At 43.9% G+C, this 17,164-nt stretch overlaps 2 protein-coding genes across 4 annotated transcripts; both read right to left on the reverse strand.

Moving 5' to 3' along the window:
• Window positions 1-2,385: 2,385 nt before the first annotated feature.
• On the reverse strand, window positions 2,386-12,761 carry znfx1 (zinc finger, NFX1-type containing 1). Of its 2 annotated transcripts, none has more exons than XM_057030178.1 (19): window positions 12,743-12,761; window positions 11,685-11,719; window positions 10,843-11,600; window positions 10,439-10,673; window positions 9,999-10,345; window positions 9,713-9,892; window positions 9,486-9,592; window positions 8,844-9,082; window positions 8,632-8,757; window positions 8,395-8,543; window positions 8,149-8,298; window positions 7,934-8,024; window positions 7,384-7,607; window positions 6,954-7,093; window positions 6,424-6,556; window positions 6,037-6,204; window positions 5,457-5,567; window positions 5,264-5,359; window positions 2,386-5,165 (listed from the first exon to the last, which is right to left on the reverse strand). In XM_057030178.1, the coding sequence occupies exons 2-19, from the start codon at window positions 11,707-11,709 to the stop codon at window positions 2,715-2,717; spliced, it is 5,730 nt and encodes a 1,909-aa protein (XP_056886158.1). In that variant the 5' UTR covers window positions 11,710-11,719; window positions 12,743-12,761; the 3' UTR covers window positions 2,386-2,714. The 2 variants fall into 2 exon arrangements, with proteins under 2 accessions (XP_056886158.1, XP_056886157.1); XM_057030177.1 differs by having other exon boundaries at window positions 7,934-8,036.
• Window positions 12,762-15,375: 2,614 nt separating this feature from the next.
• Window positions 15,376-17,092, reverse strand: LOC130524621 (proline-rich protein 13-like). Of its 2 annotated transcripts, XM_057030902.1 has the most exons (4): window positions 17,000-17,092; window positions 16,635-16,656; window positions 16,000-16,481; window positions 15,376-15,904 (listed from the first exon to the last, which is right to left on the reverse strand). In XM_057030902.1, exons 2-4 carry the CDS (start codon window positions 16,648-16,650, stop codon window positions 15,872-15,874), a joined length of 531 nt encoding a protein of 176 aa, XP_056886882.1. In that variant the 5' UTR covers window positions 16,651-16,656; window positions 17,000-17,092; the 3' UTR covers window positions 15,376-15,871. The 2 variants fall into 2 exon arrangements, with proteins under 2 accessions (XP_056886882.1, XP_056886881.1); XM_057030901.1 differs by lacking the exon at window positions 17,000-17,092 and having other exon boundaries at window positions 16,635-16,858.
• Window positions 17,093-17,164: the final 72 nt, after the last annotated feature.

Here is a 17,164-nt window from a genome sequence, read left to right on the forward strand (position 1 = left end):
TCCAATCGCTGCCGTCACACCTCCACAGGGCAGCAACGCACATATGGGTCAGAAGACTGTTTCATCCACAGTCTTATCAGTTACAGAACATAATGAATGCAATGTACAGTGTGTCTGTGTGTGTGCGCACGCGTGCGTGTGTGTCTGTCTGTGTGTGTGTGTCTAGGCAGTGTATGTTTAAAATAAAAATAAACATATTTTAAAGCTTCTCGACATGATAGATGAGACGATATTACTCATTTTCCTGCTGTACATGCCCTTCACTTCTTCACCTCTCCATCTTCCTCTCTCTCTCTCTTTCTCTCTCTCTCTCAATATATGTGTATATTTCTGTCTATCTCTCAGTTTAGGTCAAGGATGCAACCAGTAAATAAAAATAGGCACCTTTTCAAAGTTCTTCTCTGCTGTAACATTTGTTTTCTCAAGTGGAAACTAATGCCGGCTGTAGTGGAACGCCAAAATAAAATTCTGAGGCTTCTACGTTCTTCAAATTCGACGTATAAAAAGTCACACTGCATACATCCAGACATTAGTTTTCCGTTGTGGGCACGTCTTATAAACGAGATTATGTTCTCAAAGCTCATATAAAATTTATACTGGAAGAAAACAAACATTAAAGCATTATTGCAATCCCTACCAGACTTCTTCGCAATATAGTATTTGTTTTAGTGTGTGCGAAGAATCTATTTTTTTTAATTCAATAGAAAAGAAGAAAACTGAGTAACTTTTGCAGCTATTATAAACGGTGTTACACTGCCCCCTACTGTAGAAGAACAGCATTACCGCTTTGAACTTCTCAACGCTTAAAATAAATTTAATATCAGGTTGTCTGTTTCTGCCAGTATTTACAGTATTTACAAATTCATTGGCTGTGTGTGTGTGTGTGTGTGTGTGTGTGTGTGTGTGTGTGTGTGTGTGTGTGTGTGTGTGTGTGTGTGTGTGTGTGTGGTGACGCTGGAGCAATGACGTTGTCAACCCTGGTGGGACTCTCCTGTGTGTGCGCGCAGGTTGTCAGGGATGGTCTGATGTATTTTGGGACTCACAGCACGATCAACACTTGAGCAAACATGGAGACAAGCCACCAAATGGATCTACCACTGGGAGCTGTTTGGACTGCTGCATGGATGTTTTAGACAGGATGTAGGCATTTACAAACAATGCATATTTATTGAATGGCTTACTAGCAAAGTGAGGACTTTGTGGCTGGTCCTCACAACGTCAAAGGACTGTTTAAGGGTCGTTTGGTAAACTTTTGGTTTGGTTTTGGACCACCAATAAAACAAAAACTGAGACATAACCAAAACGGATCGTGTGTGTGTGTGTGTGTGTGTGTGCGTGCGTGTGTGTGTGCGTGTGTGTGTGTGTGTGTGTGTGCTCTCCAGAAGAAGAACAAGAAGTCAACATTATTAAGCCCACAGAGGGAAAACTACTGATTTTACACAGGAAACCCATGAAGTATAAATGAGCACAGCGTGAAGATCAGGTTTCAGGCCTCAATCATTTCTACACTAAATTGCTCCACTAACTTTCTTCTGCATTTCCAAATTACTTCAATCAATATATATCACATCCTGACAGGCGCTGAGCATCAGACAGCACCTCCTGTTTGTTTAATATCATCATATTTATTTTTGTCTCGCGCTCTTGTTGCCAGCAAACGTTAGGCAGAATAAATTGCAAAGCTCTTTTTCAGCGCCCTGCAGGACGCTCCAGGCATAGAGGTGAATTAAATTTAAATTAAATCTGATTAACCCCGGTGTACAAAAACAGGCCCCATATGCAATACAATAACCTCCTGCTTAGAATTCACTCCTTATACTTTTTATTTTCTAACTTTCGCTGCTGTGAGGGGAAAACATCAGCATCTGTGCGGTCAAATGCGTTTTGAACTCCTGCATCAGTGAGCAGAGAGGCAACGAGACAGGAATGCTGATTCGGGTGGTTTGGCCCATAAAAGGTGCTGTAATAGTAATCTCAGAATATTTCTACTACTTGCCTCTTTTTTGGGGCTGTCAGTGTCCATTTTCTTCATCTGGTGGTCTCCTGTGAGCTAACTTGTCTTTTCTGAGCAGGACTCAGTTAACTGGGGAATGTAGAATTTGGTGTGACAGTAAATGGATTGATAAACGACGCTTATGTTTCTAAGCAGGGGGGCTTTTCTGTGTGACAGTTTGTTCTCCTTGGACCCGCATGGTTTCTCTCTGGGCACATCAGTTTGTTCCCACTGTCCAAAGATGTGCAGCTGAGGGACAGGGAAGGTCTGCTCCTGTCCAAGAAGTCAAATTCAGAATAGGCTTTAAGATCCTCTTACATGGATTCAAGGCCATCGGCGACTTTGGTGCTCCACCAAGAAGAAAGAGGATGACAAATAAACATGGGCGTGGATAGCAGGATGTGAAACTCTTTATTTGGATTAAACACGAGGTGTTTTCATCTCTAGTCTTTCAGTGATTCAGAGTCTAACGATGTTGAAACGGAAAGGATAAGGTTGACTGGAGCTCTTGAAATTATTTCACAGTTACTGACAATCACTTTTGACTGACACATATTTCTGAGAAGAAATGTTCACCATGTTAAGCGAAAGCCACCTAAATCTCTACAGTGCAGTTTTAATGCAAAAACATATTCAGAAATTTGAGTACTTCAACTTAACTTTTTGCCACTGAGCAATCACAATAGTCAAAGAACAATGTGTGACAGGATTTCCCTCTTTTTCAGATGTTAAGGTCATCGTAGTTGAGAAGGTTGTTATTTTCAGACCAGGCGGGGTGCTGGGATCCATCCATCTCCGTGGCAACGTTGTTTCCGCTCGCCAGCCTGTGACTAGCGCCGCCAATAGTGGCGCTGCAATCGGGGCATTGGCGACTCTCCATGGCGCCTCCGCACTCGGTGATGACATAGACGTGGCCGTTGGGACATTTATACCAGTGTCCAGGGGCCATTTTCATGGTGGAGACGATCATGTTCCTCTCCTCCTCAGTGATACCCAGGCCCGAGGATGGAAGCAGACTGTCTAGGTCCTTCATGGCATCTTCCGCCCTGCTTTCGTCCAGCTCGGTGAATTGGCCGTTTTTCTCCAGCACCTCTCTTACGGTTTGCACCTCAGCCTGGATTCTCTGGCTTTCTCCTCTCTTTTCGGCCTTAGAACATCGAGCTTCAAGTTCAGTCAGGAGAATTAATCTCTGCAGCTCTCTCTTCAAATCAAAGACCTGCTGTTCTGTGAATCTTTGCTGCGTGCCATCGAGCCAGCTTTTAAACTGCTCCAACGCTTTGGATGTGAAGGTCTGCTCGGGTAACATCAGCCCTTCTAGGATGTTCCTTAGCTTTGCAAATCTAATAAGGAAATCCATCTTATTTTCCAGACTCCACAGGTCATTTGCTGTGTGATATTTATCCCCCAGGTGCTTTTCAATCTTTATATATTCTGCTGGCATATCTAATTCAAGGGTGGAAATTTGTTCGCCCCATTGTTTTTGAAGCGCCGCCCTTTGCTCTTCCATATCCAGCAGATTTCCGTGAATCTTCTGCTTTACCATTTCGATCTCAGCCAGGCACCTGTTGATGTGAGAGCCGTAGCGTCGATTTTTGCGGATTGGAGTTCGACATTTGGGACACTCTTTCAGTTTTATGGCCACCTCCTCTCCGCCATTTATTTGAGAGTGGCCATCCACCCCCATGTAAATGTCCATGGCTGAGTGCTCGATGATGTGGCCGCAGTCTTCGAGCTGGATGAAGGACGCCTCGGGGTCCTCCTCGGTGCCAAAGAAAACCTCTGTGACTTCATTGTAGTTGCAGACGCGACATTTGGTTGGACACGGGTCTCCACACAGACCAATGCACGGGTGGCCGCAGGGTAGCGCCTTGCTGCAGGGCTGGGTGCAGGGAGGACGATCACATGGCTCATGGCAAAGCTTGGTGCAGCTTTGGTGGGGGCACTGCCAAATGCACGGCTCAATACAGGGTGTGCAGGGCTGCCAGCACGGCAACATGCATTTGCTGTGTATGCAGCGGTTCTGACAGGGCTGCTGGCATGGCGGGCAGTTGCGATTGCAAGGCACCTTGCACTTGTGAGAGCAGATCAGGAGACGGTCGCACTGGTGAGAACAGGACATATGAAACCGACCCTGGTGACACCGGCCACATGTGCCTGGACATGCATGCCCACATTTTAGCTGCTGCGTACAAGGGCTGCGACAAACAGGCCCCTCCTCCTGCGTTGTGTAGAAACAGGCAGCTTTCTGGGTATGGCCACAACGCAGCTTCAAGATAATATTCACTTTGCACTTGCTCGTGCACTCTTCCCCACACAGTGAATTGCATAAATGCCCACAGTCCAGCAGCTTCTGACAAGGTTCCTGGCATTTAAATTCGTTGGGGTCCTGGTGGCAAGGAACCATCTGTTTGTGCTGACACTGGGGTATGATCTTTTCAACACCCACTGGGCACTTCTCTGGGCATTCTCTGTAGCACAGAAGTGGACACTTGTGTCCCAGAGTACATAAAATCTTCGGGCACTTCTTGGGACACTTGTATTTCTTGTGCTCGGGGTCGTAAGGGTGGCAAACTCTTGTGCAAACGTGGCCGCAATCCAATCGGAATTCGCACGGTTGAGTGCAGCCCCCCTCAGGGGCTTGTTCAAAGTCTTTGGCACAGGAGGCTGTGACTTTCCGATCGGGATGATTCTGACAGCACAAGGTCAGAGCATTCCCGATCTGGTTCTTTTCCCTCAAGGTGTGGAAGATGTCACTCCACAGTTTGACTTGTTTCAGCATTGCACTGTCACCGATACAGTAAAGGCCTTTCTTGGCGCGGGACAAGGCGACGCAGACGCGATTTGGAATGCTCAAAAACCCAACTTTGCCTTCAGGGTTGCTGCGGACCAGAGACAACAGAATAATATCGTTCTCCTCACCCTGGTACTTGTCCACCACATGAACCTTGACCCCTGTGAACTGTTTGGCGGGCATGAGGTTGCGCAGACAGTAGAGCTGGCCAGTATAGGTGGTGAGGATTGTGATTTGGTGTGGTTGATAGTCCTGTAGGAGGAGATAGCGGCAGAGAGCAACCACATATGTGGCTTCGTGCCTGTTCTGGTGGCTTTTTCCGTCTTTAATCTCCTCCTCTCTGTGGTTGTGCTCCACAAAGAATACATTGGTATTAAGGCCCTGTAAGTTAAAACAGCAAATCTTAAAATAGGTTCTAAGCAAACCTGGCTGAAAGGATTGCCACTGGTTAAAAAAAGCCAATCCAGCACACAACACACCTTGATGTTGTCATATTCAAACACAGAGGGATGGTTTTCCAGTTCTGTATATATGTGTGGAGTTAGGAGAGTGGCAATTTCTGGCCTCATACGATGCTGAAAACAAATGAATGTATCACTTACAGATGCAGAGACGTATCAGGTCAAATTCACCAACTGGTCTAACTGGTAATATCTATGCAGACATACGCACCTGGTAGTTGAGTCTGACATAAGGGAGCCCCATCTTCACCAGTCTCTCAAACATGGACATTTCCAAGCTGAAGTTCTTAGCAAGATCATAAACTGTGGCACTGGGGCGTAACTAAAAGGGCGACGAGAAAAAAAAACAAAAAAACCTTTAAGTTCCAGTCCAAAACAGTTGCATTTCCATCCTCATCACGTTAAAGGAGAGGCAGCATCTTGTAACAGTCAGTGATGAGTTTTGGGACAATGTGTCAACAGGGGACATTTAGGGATCCAGAGAATACAAACGCCCTCTGTCTCCGTGTGTCTACAAACATGTGGGGAAAGCGTGCACGTGTGTGTGACTGTGTAATGCCAGAGGTGGGCAAAGAGAAGTGCACTGTTGAATGCAAACCACAGATTTCTTCTGGGTTCCACATCAACCCTGGGATTGAAGAACACCCCAATAACATCAGAGCAGTTTGTCTTCAACTGGACATTCACACATGTGGATATAGAGTAGGTGGCGGTGGGTTCAGATGCAGAATAATGGCTTGGTAAAAACACACCAGTGCTCCCAGTGTCCTCCAGCCTGTGTCACTTCGTACCTGCTGATGATCTCCAATGAGGATGAGGTGTTTGCAGGCTTGGCTCAGCGTGGTGATGGTGTGGGCCTCCAGCACTTCTGCAGCCTCCTCCACAATCACCACAGGGGGCTTGACCTCCTGCAGGACACTTCTGTACTTGGCCGCCCCTGTTGTTGTCATGCCGATAACCTGAGAGATTCACTTAAAATGATGAGAATCCAAGCAAACACGTGCCAGAATGGCTGGCATTGATTAACATTACTCTTATTGGCAATATTGGTTATTGTTAATAACAATCTCATATTTGCAAAGAGCAGGACAATAGCAATAACAACAATGTCCAGCAGGTGAGGATTAAATGGGGTGTTGGTTGTTTTGAAGGTGGCTTCGTATGAATTTTGAGCGTACCCTGGCTTTTTTGAGTACACAGAGGTCCTCGTGCCGTTTTACATCAGCCAGTCGTTCCACAGTGTTCTGATACTGCGCTTCTAACTGAACGATTCTGGTGCGAGCTTCTGCTTTGCATCGTGCCACCCACAAACTGCAAGTAGAGAATAAATGAATGAGACTAAAGCAGTGCCACGGCTGACTCAATTACAGGCATGCACTCAGACACATTATTTCCAGCAGACATAAACATTCTGTTACATATTTTACTGCATTTGGCAGCTAAATAATAAATAAAAGAGAAGATTGTTTTGTTGTCTTTTTTCCACTGGATTCAGTTTTACAAATAATTTTTAAGAAGCAAACTGGAGTTTACGTTCTGTTGTTACTTTTATAGTGCTTATACCTCCTACTACAGATGAGCTTTAGGAATTTTCATGGTATTTATCAGACTTCATTATGGAGTTGGACTTCAAACACAGCAGAACCGATATGAAAGAAATGTAGCCAAACTTGATGGTGCTAACCAAGTGAGTAAGATGCATACCTACCGATAAAGTCTCCACCTGTCTGGCAGACTTAGAATCCAAATGTTATCAACAGCTCTTTCCTCTTCTTCAGTCATGGCTGAGGTCTTGTTAAGCTCTTTCCTGATTCTGTTCTTCATCTTTCTCTTCTGATTCGGTTGTATCTGTACAGATAAGGCAGAGATCAACATTCATACATTGTTGTTTACAAGAATATTAAAACCTTTTAACCTACAAAATGCCAGTGGTTTAAGGTTTTTTTTTAACAAATGTAGAATAAAAGATATTTTATTAAAAAGATGCAATTTTTATGGCTAGCTGTTAATATTCAGTGAGTATTTAAGACTTCCAACAGCCTCAGGTTTCCTCTGATATTAATAGAGAATGCTAAGCTACTAACTTATACATTTTACAATATTACATAAGAATTATTTTAATCTGCTTAGGAATTTACCTTCCATTCTGCATCGCTTTCCTGCTGTATCTCATTGTTATCCATGTTCATAACCAGCATCATTTCTTCCAACATCCTCACGTCATCTTTATTTTCGCTGCCATGTCCAGCTTCTCTGGGATCAGAGTCATCAATGATCCGCTCCAACTGAATCAGATCTGCTTCCTCTGTGATAGCAATCAGGTCATGGTGCTCTACCGCCACAGATTTCACCACCTCCATTTCTAAAATATCAGAAAAGTTGTTTGTTCCTTTTTGGTTTTAAAAACACACCCCCACACACACACACACACACACACACACACTTTAATCAATGCACCTAAGTTTTAAATAGTAAAACAAGAAAAGTTCATTGACCACAATATGTCCACATCAGCATGCAAAATATAAAAGAGATATAATAGAGAATGTGAGATCATGGTGGAAAAAAACGACTTTAAGGATTTATGCTTCATTCATTAATTATGTGAACTATAAATTAAAAGGGGAATCAACTTTAAAAAGCAGGTGGGGAGCATAATATTTCAATGCCAATTATTCAGAGCGTTACCTTCAGCTTCATTTTCGTCCTCTGTCTCCCTCTTGTGGAAGGAAGTGGAACCCAAACCTAACCACTCCAGGATGGCGTCAAACTTTTTCCGCTGAAAAAAGGCCTCGTGTTTAAAATAAATAAATAAATAGAAGTGAATATTTATATTGAATATTTAACATCTAGTGTTCAGTCATGCAGAAATAGCATTATCTCTTACATGAACTCCAACTTACTATCATAGGAGGGCGACACAGGTTTTCCCAGTGCCTGTGTAGGATGAAATTCCTCAAGAAGTGTTTATGTAGGACACCTTTCATGGAGCACTCCAGTGTCTGACTCTGATACTGAAGGTCCTTTTCCTCATCACACAGCTGCCTGTAAACCTGTTTAAAAGAAAACAAACCACTGTAGAATCACATGTGCACGCCTTAACTAAAGGTTGCACCGAAAGTAAAATACTGGTGTTATTCAAAGCTCACATCATTGTATGCGTGGCGCAGGTGACCCGGGAGTGAATGCCTAAAGCCCCTGGAGGAGGTCAGCTCCCTCAGATTAAACTGCTTCAGGATCTCACTGTTACTGCGGCTGCCTATTCTCACGATGTCCCTTTCCAAGAAGCTATGAATACCTTAAATGCACAGGTGAACACAACTGATTTCACAACCAAGTCCCAAGGATTGGGATTTTACTGTTGATGAGATGAGATCAATGATTACCTTCCAGGAACTGATCCAGGGCATGATTAGTGTAACACACCACCAACATGGGCGCGTTGTTGGCTTTCCAAAGATCCTGATTGGTCAACAGAGCCTGTGCGATCTTGAGCCCCACGTAGGTTTTCCCTGAGCATTTGGAAGAAGCAGAGTTGGAAGATGGAAACCTGCTTTTCACTTGGAAACATCCAAAACCATCCTTCTCAAGACCTCACCGGTGCCGGGAGGACCCTGTATGATGGCCAGCTCCTTGGTGATGGCCAGCTGGAAGGCTTCCATCTGGGACTCGTCCAGACCCAGCCTCTCCTTTCTGGGCCAAGCCCCTTTATTCAGGCTGTGAAAGCGTGGCAGAGTCTGCTTATGCTGAGGGTCAGCAATGCAACTCAGATCGTAAAGATCTCCTCCTTCCAGATAAGCAGGGGGTTGGACATCGCCATTGCATTCCACGATGTACCTAGCATGGATGGGGTAACATAGTTATACAAATACTGCAGTATTTTATGGCAAAATTGTTTGTCTATTCATTACAGGTATTTCTTGTAGGCAAGACAACTACAAAGTCACACACACCTAGGGGTAATTTAGAGTCTCTGATCTAAGGTGTGCGCTTTTGGATTTCTGGGGGAGCTGAGGAGAACTCCAGGAAACCCACCCCTATGAAAACTGCATGTTAAAAGCCCCGGTGACAGAAAAGACCCTGGCTCAGTACCCACAACAGATGAATCATGATGAGGCTTAAACATCTGAGGCTCTAATATTCACCGAGTGTCATCGTGAACCCATTCTGAAGCTGCTTTGGGATGACACCACACATAAAAACTGTTCATCCTTTGTGGCAAAGGGAAAAATATTCCTACCTCTGAAAGGGCAGATTGTCCTCCTCCAGCTCCTTTAAGCCTTGGAGAACATACTGATAGGCTTCAAAATAGGCCGTGGTCTCAACCATCAGGAAAATTTGATCTTTCTGTGAAGGAAAATAAGTTTTATCGACAAATTTTCCTATTTTCAATCTGTTACAAGAAGAACTGTTGATAAATTGTGCATTTAGAAACCGGCTTGATTACAGGAACGTTGCTGCTCCCACCTGGTATCTGGCCAACTTCAGTCTGCTCTCTTCGGTGAATTTCACCTGGACGAGTCCCTTCTGAAGCTGTTTGGGATCTCGAGCTGACACAGTGGCAAACAAGAAGGTCTGGAAATTATCACAAGACAGACAGACCAGTGACCCGTAGATCAGCCTCTTTGAGTTCTCCCACCGCACAAACTGTAAAAACAAACAAAGGGTGTTTTAATGAATTTTTTAGTACGTTTAATACAGACATTAGATAAAAGCCCAATATGTTGGCTCACACGTCCATCTTTATAGTCACCTGAAGTGGCTGAGTGTCGAACTCCACTGTGTGGGCAATTCCAGTGGTGGTGCAAGTGGGCAAACGCACTTGCGTGTTAAAATAGACTCTGATGTCGTCGAAGCGCTGTGTCCTCAGAAGTTGACCTCTCGCTCCCGCATTCTCCTGGCTGTGAAGAATTTGCTGGATACCATCACGGAGCGGGCGCACAAAGTCCTCTCTGAGTAGACGGAAGTGCGTGTCAAGGTAGATGTGGGTGCTCGTGTAGCGCTGGGAGGTGAGGTTGGGTCGGAGGAAGGGTCGCTGGTCCTGGTGGAACTCCTCAGGTGTGGGGTAGATGGGTATGATCCTGAAATCTTGCTGGTCTCCTGCGCCGGGGACACAGCGTTTGGTCTTTTAATATTTGACATTGGAAAAGTGGGACATCATGCTGAATTGATACAAACAAAAAGCAGTTTTACCTGGGTCAGCACCCATGTTGTGTAAGAGAGCATAAGGGTCCCTGTCCGATCTCAGGGTACCCTCCCTGGATCTCTGCTGAAGGTGTTTCATGAGAAGCTGCAGATTCTCCAAGTTCTTCTCTATTTGAGGCTTGATTTCTACCCCTGATTCTTTCAGGCCGTCGATGGAAGCTTGAAACTGCGTCAGTATCAGTCTCACCACCTGGACGGTGCTAGCAGGATACATACTGAGGACCTACAAATATTAATCACATATCAGTATCATTACATCCGCTGATATTTCTGCAGATTCCACAAGTAAGTCTCCATTTTACTGAGTGGGAGTAACAAAAATCCATGGTTTGAGTATTGAACTTGTTAACAATTGGGGCTAATTGGCTCTTTCATTCACAGCTTCTGCTTACCTCTGACATAATGGTCAAGATGTTTCCCATGTGTTCTGGGTATTGCGTCCTGCGTGTACAGTTGCGCTCTGAATCCATGTCTGCCAGGTAGTAAGGCAAGACTATGCGAAAGAAATTCGAGTCCTTGGTGATGCCAGCCAAGTGCAGCAGGGTGGCTCTGTCTGCCCTCGACCTGAAGGCATTACTCATCACCAGACACAGCAGTTCGATGAGCTCCTTCCTCATTTTGCTCTCCTTCAGGACATCTTCCAGGGCCGGGTGGTTTGTCAGAGAGAGTGCCACTACAGATGGGTCTTGTTTGGATAGTTCTTCCAGTTTTTTATAGCCCAGTCCAGGGCCCTGCGCTGACCTAGCTGCGCCTAAAGTCCCTGGATTTCTATTTCCAGCATCATATTTTTGATCCCCTCTTCCTCTCCTCTCCATTCTCACCTCATCTTTCCTCCACTGTGCCCCTCCTCTAGCTCTGCCCCTGCTGCCCCCTTGAGCTCCTCCTCTTGCTGTGACCTCTCCTGGCTGTCTTCCAACATCTCTTCTGCCCTCTGTGCTTTGCCTTCTAGCTGCCCCTCTTGCCCCCCAGTCACCTCTTGGTCTTGGTTTTCCCACCCACTTTTCACTGCCATTTTCTGACTCTGCTCTTCTTCCTCTCAGGTTCACCTCGTCTGGTCCTCCGCCATCTGTCCCCGCTGCTCTGTTTCTGTTCTGACTCCTATGTCTTCTCCAGTCTTTACCAGGAGTTTTACTTTGGCCGGTATCGGGATCTGGGAAAAAATGAATAAATTATATCAGACATGAGCACGACTTCCTATAACTTAAGTTTACATTGCATTTTGCACTGTAGTTACCTTGTTGTGGTCCTCTTTTCTCCATTTTCAGTGATCTGTACAGGAAAAGAAGGTAGCCATCATTTTATAAACAGGATGTTTGAGGGTCATCATTGGTGGATTATGGTTAAAGAATCAAGATGCTTGTAAAGAGAGGTTGGATTTGGTCTGATTAACAAGATCCGGGTGGGCTATCGGTCAGAACCCAATGGGGGGGGGGGTTATTTACAACTCGAGGGAAAGTAAAGAGTTAGTAGTGTTTAATTGTTGAATTGTGTCAAATTTAGGTTAGGTAATATCAGATGTACAGATAACAGAGTATCAGTAGATGAAAAGATTGTAGTAGAGGATACGTAACGTGAACAAGAGTTAGTCCAGCAGATCCCTAGAGCCTCATGTTGACCTTTGATCCTATTGCTGGGGAAGGCCAGGCTTGTCCTGACTTAACCTTCAGAGCTTTCTTATAATAATAATGGACAAGAAAAATTGAAAACATAAATGTTTGTATAATTCCATTGATGAATAAAAAATAGGGCTGCCATCAGTCTCAACCTGAAAAATCTATGTTTATGATTACCTGAAAACAGCTGTTAAAAGTGTATGTATGTGTGTAGGAAACTGCCATAGTAAAATTTTTATCCCAATTGTAGTATTATGCCTGAATATATGAACTGTTGTCCTTTCTAAAATTAAGTCAAATTAGAAAACAATCACACGTAATAAGTTGAGTTTGAAGTTTAAAATTGTAACAAACGCCATCAACAATAGCTTGACTCATCTGGAAGTTATCGCGCCCTCTGCTGGACGCGGAGAGTACTGACAGCTCGGTGGGTTTCTATTCACCAGAAGTGGTGTGAGACTCACATCCTAATAACCTAGAATCTATAATTATAGATAGATACGGAAGAAGATACGGTGACGAAAGAAAGAAAGAAAGAAAGAAAGAAAGAAAGAAAGAAAGAAAGAAAGAAAGAAAGAAAGCGCTAAATAAATAATAAGCTAAAGTAAATGAATAAAACTTCCCTGTCCTACTGAAACCCATCAAGTCCACACCATCAGGCTCCCAACACAGCACGTACCTCAGTCAGAAGAGTCTCGGGCGTCTCCTCAGCTTCTCTGTTCTGTCCGTGCCCTGTTGCGGAAACCGGTATTTAAAGGCTCCTCGGACGGTTTCGCTTTCGTTTCGTCACACCTAAAACTAAAATCCTGACCTTGAATTCCTCTATAATCATCACCTCCATGCTTAAAACGCAGCTGAAATGATGTGAACGATGCCTGATTTGATATTAACATTAAAAGATTATGTTAAATTGCGGATGATCATAATAACAATGCTGTTTTTTGTTTGTTTTTTTAATGGTGGCAAATGAATGGGAAATACTGTAAAACATCCGCGTTCGCTGCGTCATCTGAGAGGAGCAAACGCCGAACATTAGAACTGGTCCCGAAGGACCGAGCAGTGAGTCCAAAAGACAGAAGGACAGCGTTGGCCTGGCAACAACAGGGAGCCGGTCCCGAACAGCCCTGTTTTAATCCATTTCAGTCTATCCAACGACTATTCCGCTAGTCATGAGGTGGAGATGTGCCTTTAAAGATCGCCATCTTCATTCAAAAGTGGCCGTTAAAGCTGTAGAAGCTGCGTGTGTCTGCGGGTGTTGCTGGATGTCCGGTGATGCCGAGACCTGTCCACATTTTTATCCCTTAGATCGGACAAATTCAAGCTTTTGCTTTATTTCCATTGTGACTTCTTTTCATATATATGCACATACTCATCAGTTGTTTTAATAGTCTATTGAGAACTCATCATTATTAACCTTCTTTATTTGTCCCGTGGATTTTTGGTTCCAGACTGACCTTCCAATGGCTGCATGACTCCTTTCTGGCCTCGTGCCCATCTGTTTAGTTTGATTTATTTATTTACTTTATTATTTATTTAAATTTTTGTTGGTTTGTTTCCACAGAAAAGAAACTGTTTCCAGCCGGTTTGGTCTGCGGCTCTGAGCCCACACTGGTCCCCCTGCTGGTCAGTAGTGGGGGCTTATCCCAGATCATGGAATAGCTGACGATCAGATAATAGTTTTATGTCCTATGACGGGAATAAATACGGACTAGCACCCTTTTTTTTAATCAACAGATTTTAATTACCCTTGTATATTAGCCTTGAGGTTCACATGGACGAGGTTTTGGATGGAAGAACCCAGATGAACAGATCTGCAGCTCAGCTGATCAAGCACTTGAGATGAACCACGGCAATGTCGGATTCACCCTCCTCCTGCTCGTCTGTACTGTAGCTGCAACACAAGCATCACTAGGATCTACTGCATCCATCTCTAGTCCAGGTTTTGGTCATTCTGAACCTTTAGCCACTTGTTTAAATCATTGCAGTGAAGGTTTCTAAAGACTGAAGAGGACTGAGTGACAGAAACAGGCTGAAAACAGTTTCTGTTCTGCAGAAATAAAAAAAACGTAAAAAAAAAAAAAAAAAAACCCTGCATGTTTTAGACCGCAGGGGAATTTGAGATCATGAACATCTCTTCTAAGAGCGTGTTTATCGTCTCCGAATGAACTCAGTTCATTTCTAACTCCAGTTGTTTGAAGACGAGTCCGAACCCGGATACAAGGACGTTAAATTATTTACACGCCTCATTAAACAGCTGCTACTTGTCAATCGGAGTCAACGAATTACTGCCAGTCAAGCTCTGAAGCATCCCATCATCACAATGACCCACCTGAACGACCACTGATGGGACGACTTGAAAGTGTTTTAGTAGATGAAATAAACGTCTAAAGCATTTGACTGTCGGATTAAACAAATATTTGTGATATTTGACTAGCCTGAGCGATTCCAAAGATTGTATGAGTCTGAAGCGCAAAGCTACAAAGACAGCTGAAACCCAGACGAGTGAAGAAACCGAAGGCAGCTCAGAAGGAGGCGGACTAATGAAATCATCTAAACACAAAAAACGTGCGCCCTGCAAACATGGACACTGGCGCCCACTTGAAGATGGTGGCACCTTTAACATGTGCCCTTTAGCATCTTCAACATCTACCCCCAACTGTGGCAGACCATCATATTTCCGTATGTCCAATCCTGTTGCAGAACGTAGCAATAATGACAGATTTCCATGACTACTTCGACCTATTAATGGACTCTGGAACTTTACCACCACTGAAATCTACTCCAGCTCTCAGGCTTCTAAAATCTGCACCGGCACCCTTTGGGGGCCAAAGATTCTCCCCCGTGCATGTGAGGTTGACTGTCATGAACAAACTACAGTAGGACTCCAATGTGGAATAGAGACAAAAACAAAGAATGGTGATTTTCAAAAGCTTTAATATCAGATCGTACCAGGAAATCTGTCAGGGCAGGCAAACGGGTGCATCACATGAAGGTAATAAGGATCTGGGAAGGGAGTGGGAGCAGGAGCAGGAGCAAGCGGTGGTTGGGCAGGCAGCAGCCACATCCTGACATTTACCCATAATGATTTTTTTTTCGTGATTCCAAGTTAATTTTGAAAGTTATAAACACTCAACACTCTCAAGGCCACTGGTTGCTAACTGTGCCCCATTTATTCTAGATTTGCAACATTTTTGCACTCTGAATCCTTGGAACTATTTGTGTGTCTGTGCTTGAGTTGGAATCTGTTGTATTTGGTGTTGTACTGATCAATTTTTTTCACTGGGTAAAAGAAATGAAAATCAGAATGAAGCCTTGTGCTACATGCAGGTTGATCATCAATCTCAATTTATTAAGAAAATACATATAAAACAACGATTGTTGACCAAATTCTAAGTGAAATACAGGGCAAGGGACTGATAAAACAGCTAAAACTATTTAAACCCAACATAAAACTCCACATGTAAAGGCAACGCTGCAAATAAAATGTCAAAATCTCATCTCAACTTGTGTCACGTCAGTGCAAAGAGTTGCGTTTCGAACAAAGATGGGCTTGATGGTCCGGGCACGTCTAGTATCTAATGGCTGTCGGGTGTCGGGTGAAGCCATCAGCTTCTGAGTGCACGCCTGCATCACTCTGCCTGTTGCACTGATGCACTGGCAGACACTCAGATGTCAGGTCCACGTAAAGAGTCAAAAACAAACAAGGAAACTGTGTAGTTAAAGTCCTAGCATCACATATAGGACCATGCTAAAGTATTCAATAATTAAAGGGGTTTTCTTCGGGTGAGCTCGTCTTGCAGGGATGGACTCAGTCTGAGTCACTGCTGCTGCTGCTCGAGTACTGTGGAGGAAGCAGAGGAGAATTTCCAATGTGTAGACAAATAGTCAACAACTCTTCATGTAGCATAGGTTTTTATTTAAATAAAAAAGTCCTACCTTGCCGTACATGTGATGCATGTACTTGTGACCCTTATGTGCTTTCTTCATCTTCTTCCTAAGCTTTTTGTTGACTTTGTATCCGACCAGCCCCATTCCCATTGTCATCAGTCCTCCCGTTAATGCTCCAGAGGCAGGATTAACCATAGAGTGATGATGACCTTTATGGTGGTGACCCCATTTTGGAGAGTGATGGTATGGACCAGGATAAACGCCTGGAGGAGGGGCTCTAGGATATCCACATGGAGCCCCCGGATAAGGATGATGTGGCAGAGCATTGTAAGGCAGTGGTCCTGGACAGACACCATTTCCCATGGCTGGTGGTTTCATACCAGGTGGGTATTGCACCGTATAGGGTGGATATGCTGGGTACATAGGTGGAGGTGGAGGTGGAGCAGGGTAGGATGCATAGGGAGGTGCAAGGCTGTACCCAGGGGGGTAGGCAGGGTTTATTGGGTTCATTGGTGGTGGTGGTGGAGGACCTGAAGCAAAAAGAGGTACAAATGAACACTCCAAGACTTGGAGCACTGTACTATACTATACTATACTATACTATACTATACTATACTATACTATACTATACTCAATGCAAAGGTGTATACTGTATATATGTGTATATATGTGTAATATCTTACCTTGATTTGGCCACATTTCTTTCTTCAAGCAAGAATCCAGAACACAGAACATGTATACAGAACATGAAAAATATGCAAATTTATTATAATTGGAAATGTTAAATAATATTACTGTTGCTCTTAAATATTATTTAACCTTATTTTCTATAAATATATAGCACACAGTTCTTTTTATTTGATCTGGACTTACATATATTTGAATTTATGTACACACATCCATAAGCTATGTGTGTGTGTGTGTGGTGTGTGTGTGTATATATTCGGTATATTCAACACGATGTCTGACATCGTTAAATAGTGAAGTTAATAAGTTAATTCTGTATAACAGCTTCGAACGTCATAAGTCTAGACGTTTAGACACTCACCTGGTCGCTGCTTTGGTGAAGTTTGACAGGAATTCTGAGCTTCCTCCTTCTCTTCCGCACTTCGCTGCGAGGCCACGCCCACAGTTACGCATGTGGGCGCATATTGGCGAAAGAAAATCCAGTTTATCCTGAAGGAAATGTTGGTCTTAGTCACCCTTAAACCTA

This window comes from Takifugu flavidus, chromosome 4 (assembly GCF_003711565.1).
Source record: "Takifugu flavidus isolate HTHZ2018 chromosome 4, ASM371156v2, whole genome shotgun sequence".
In the NCBI taxonomy this organism is placed as follows: domain Eukaryota; kingdom Metazoa; phylum Chordata; class Actinopteri; order Tetraodontiformes; family Tetraodontidae; genus Takifugu; species Takifugu flavidus.

Coding starts and splice junctions, on each gene's coding strand:
- znfx1 (XM_057030177.1), bottom strand. CDS start 11,709: ATGGAGAAAAGAGGACCACAACAAG. Junction 8,037..8,148: donor TGTGTCGCCCTCCTATGATA/GTAAGTTGGAGT, acceptor TTTAAACACGAG/GCCTTTTTTCAGCGGAAAAA. Junction 5,166..5,263: donor TTGAATATGACAACATCAAG/GTGTGTTGTGTG, acceptor TTTAACTTACAG/GGCCTTAATACCAATGTATT.
- LOC130524621 (XM_057030901.1), bottom strand. CDS start 16,686: ATGTTCTGTGTTCTGGATTCTTGCTTGAAGAAAGAAATGTGGCCAAAT. Junction 16,482..16,634: donor AGAAATGTGGCCAAATCAAG/GTAAGATATTAC, acceptor TTTTTGCTTCAG/GTCCTCCACCACCACCACCA. Junction 15,905..15,999: donor TGCATCACATGTACGGCAAG/GTAGGACTTTTT, acceptor CTTCCTCCACAG/TACTCGAGCAGCAGCAGCAG.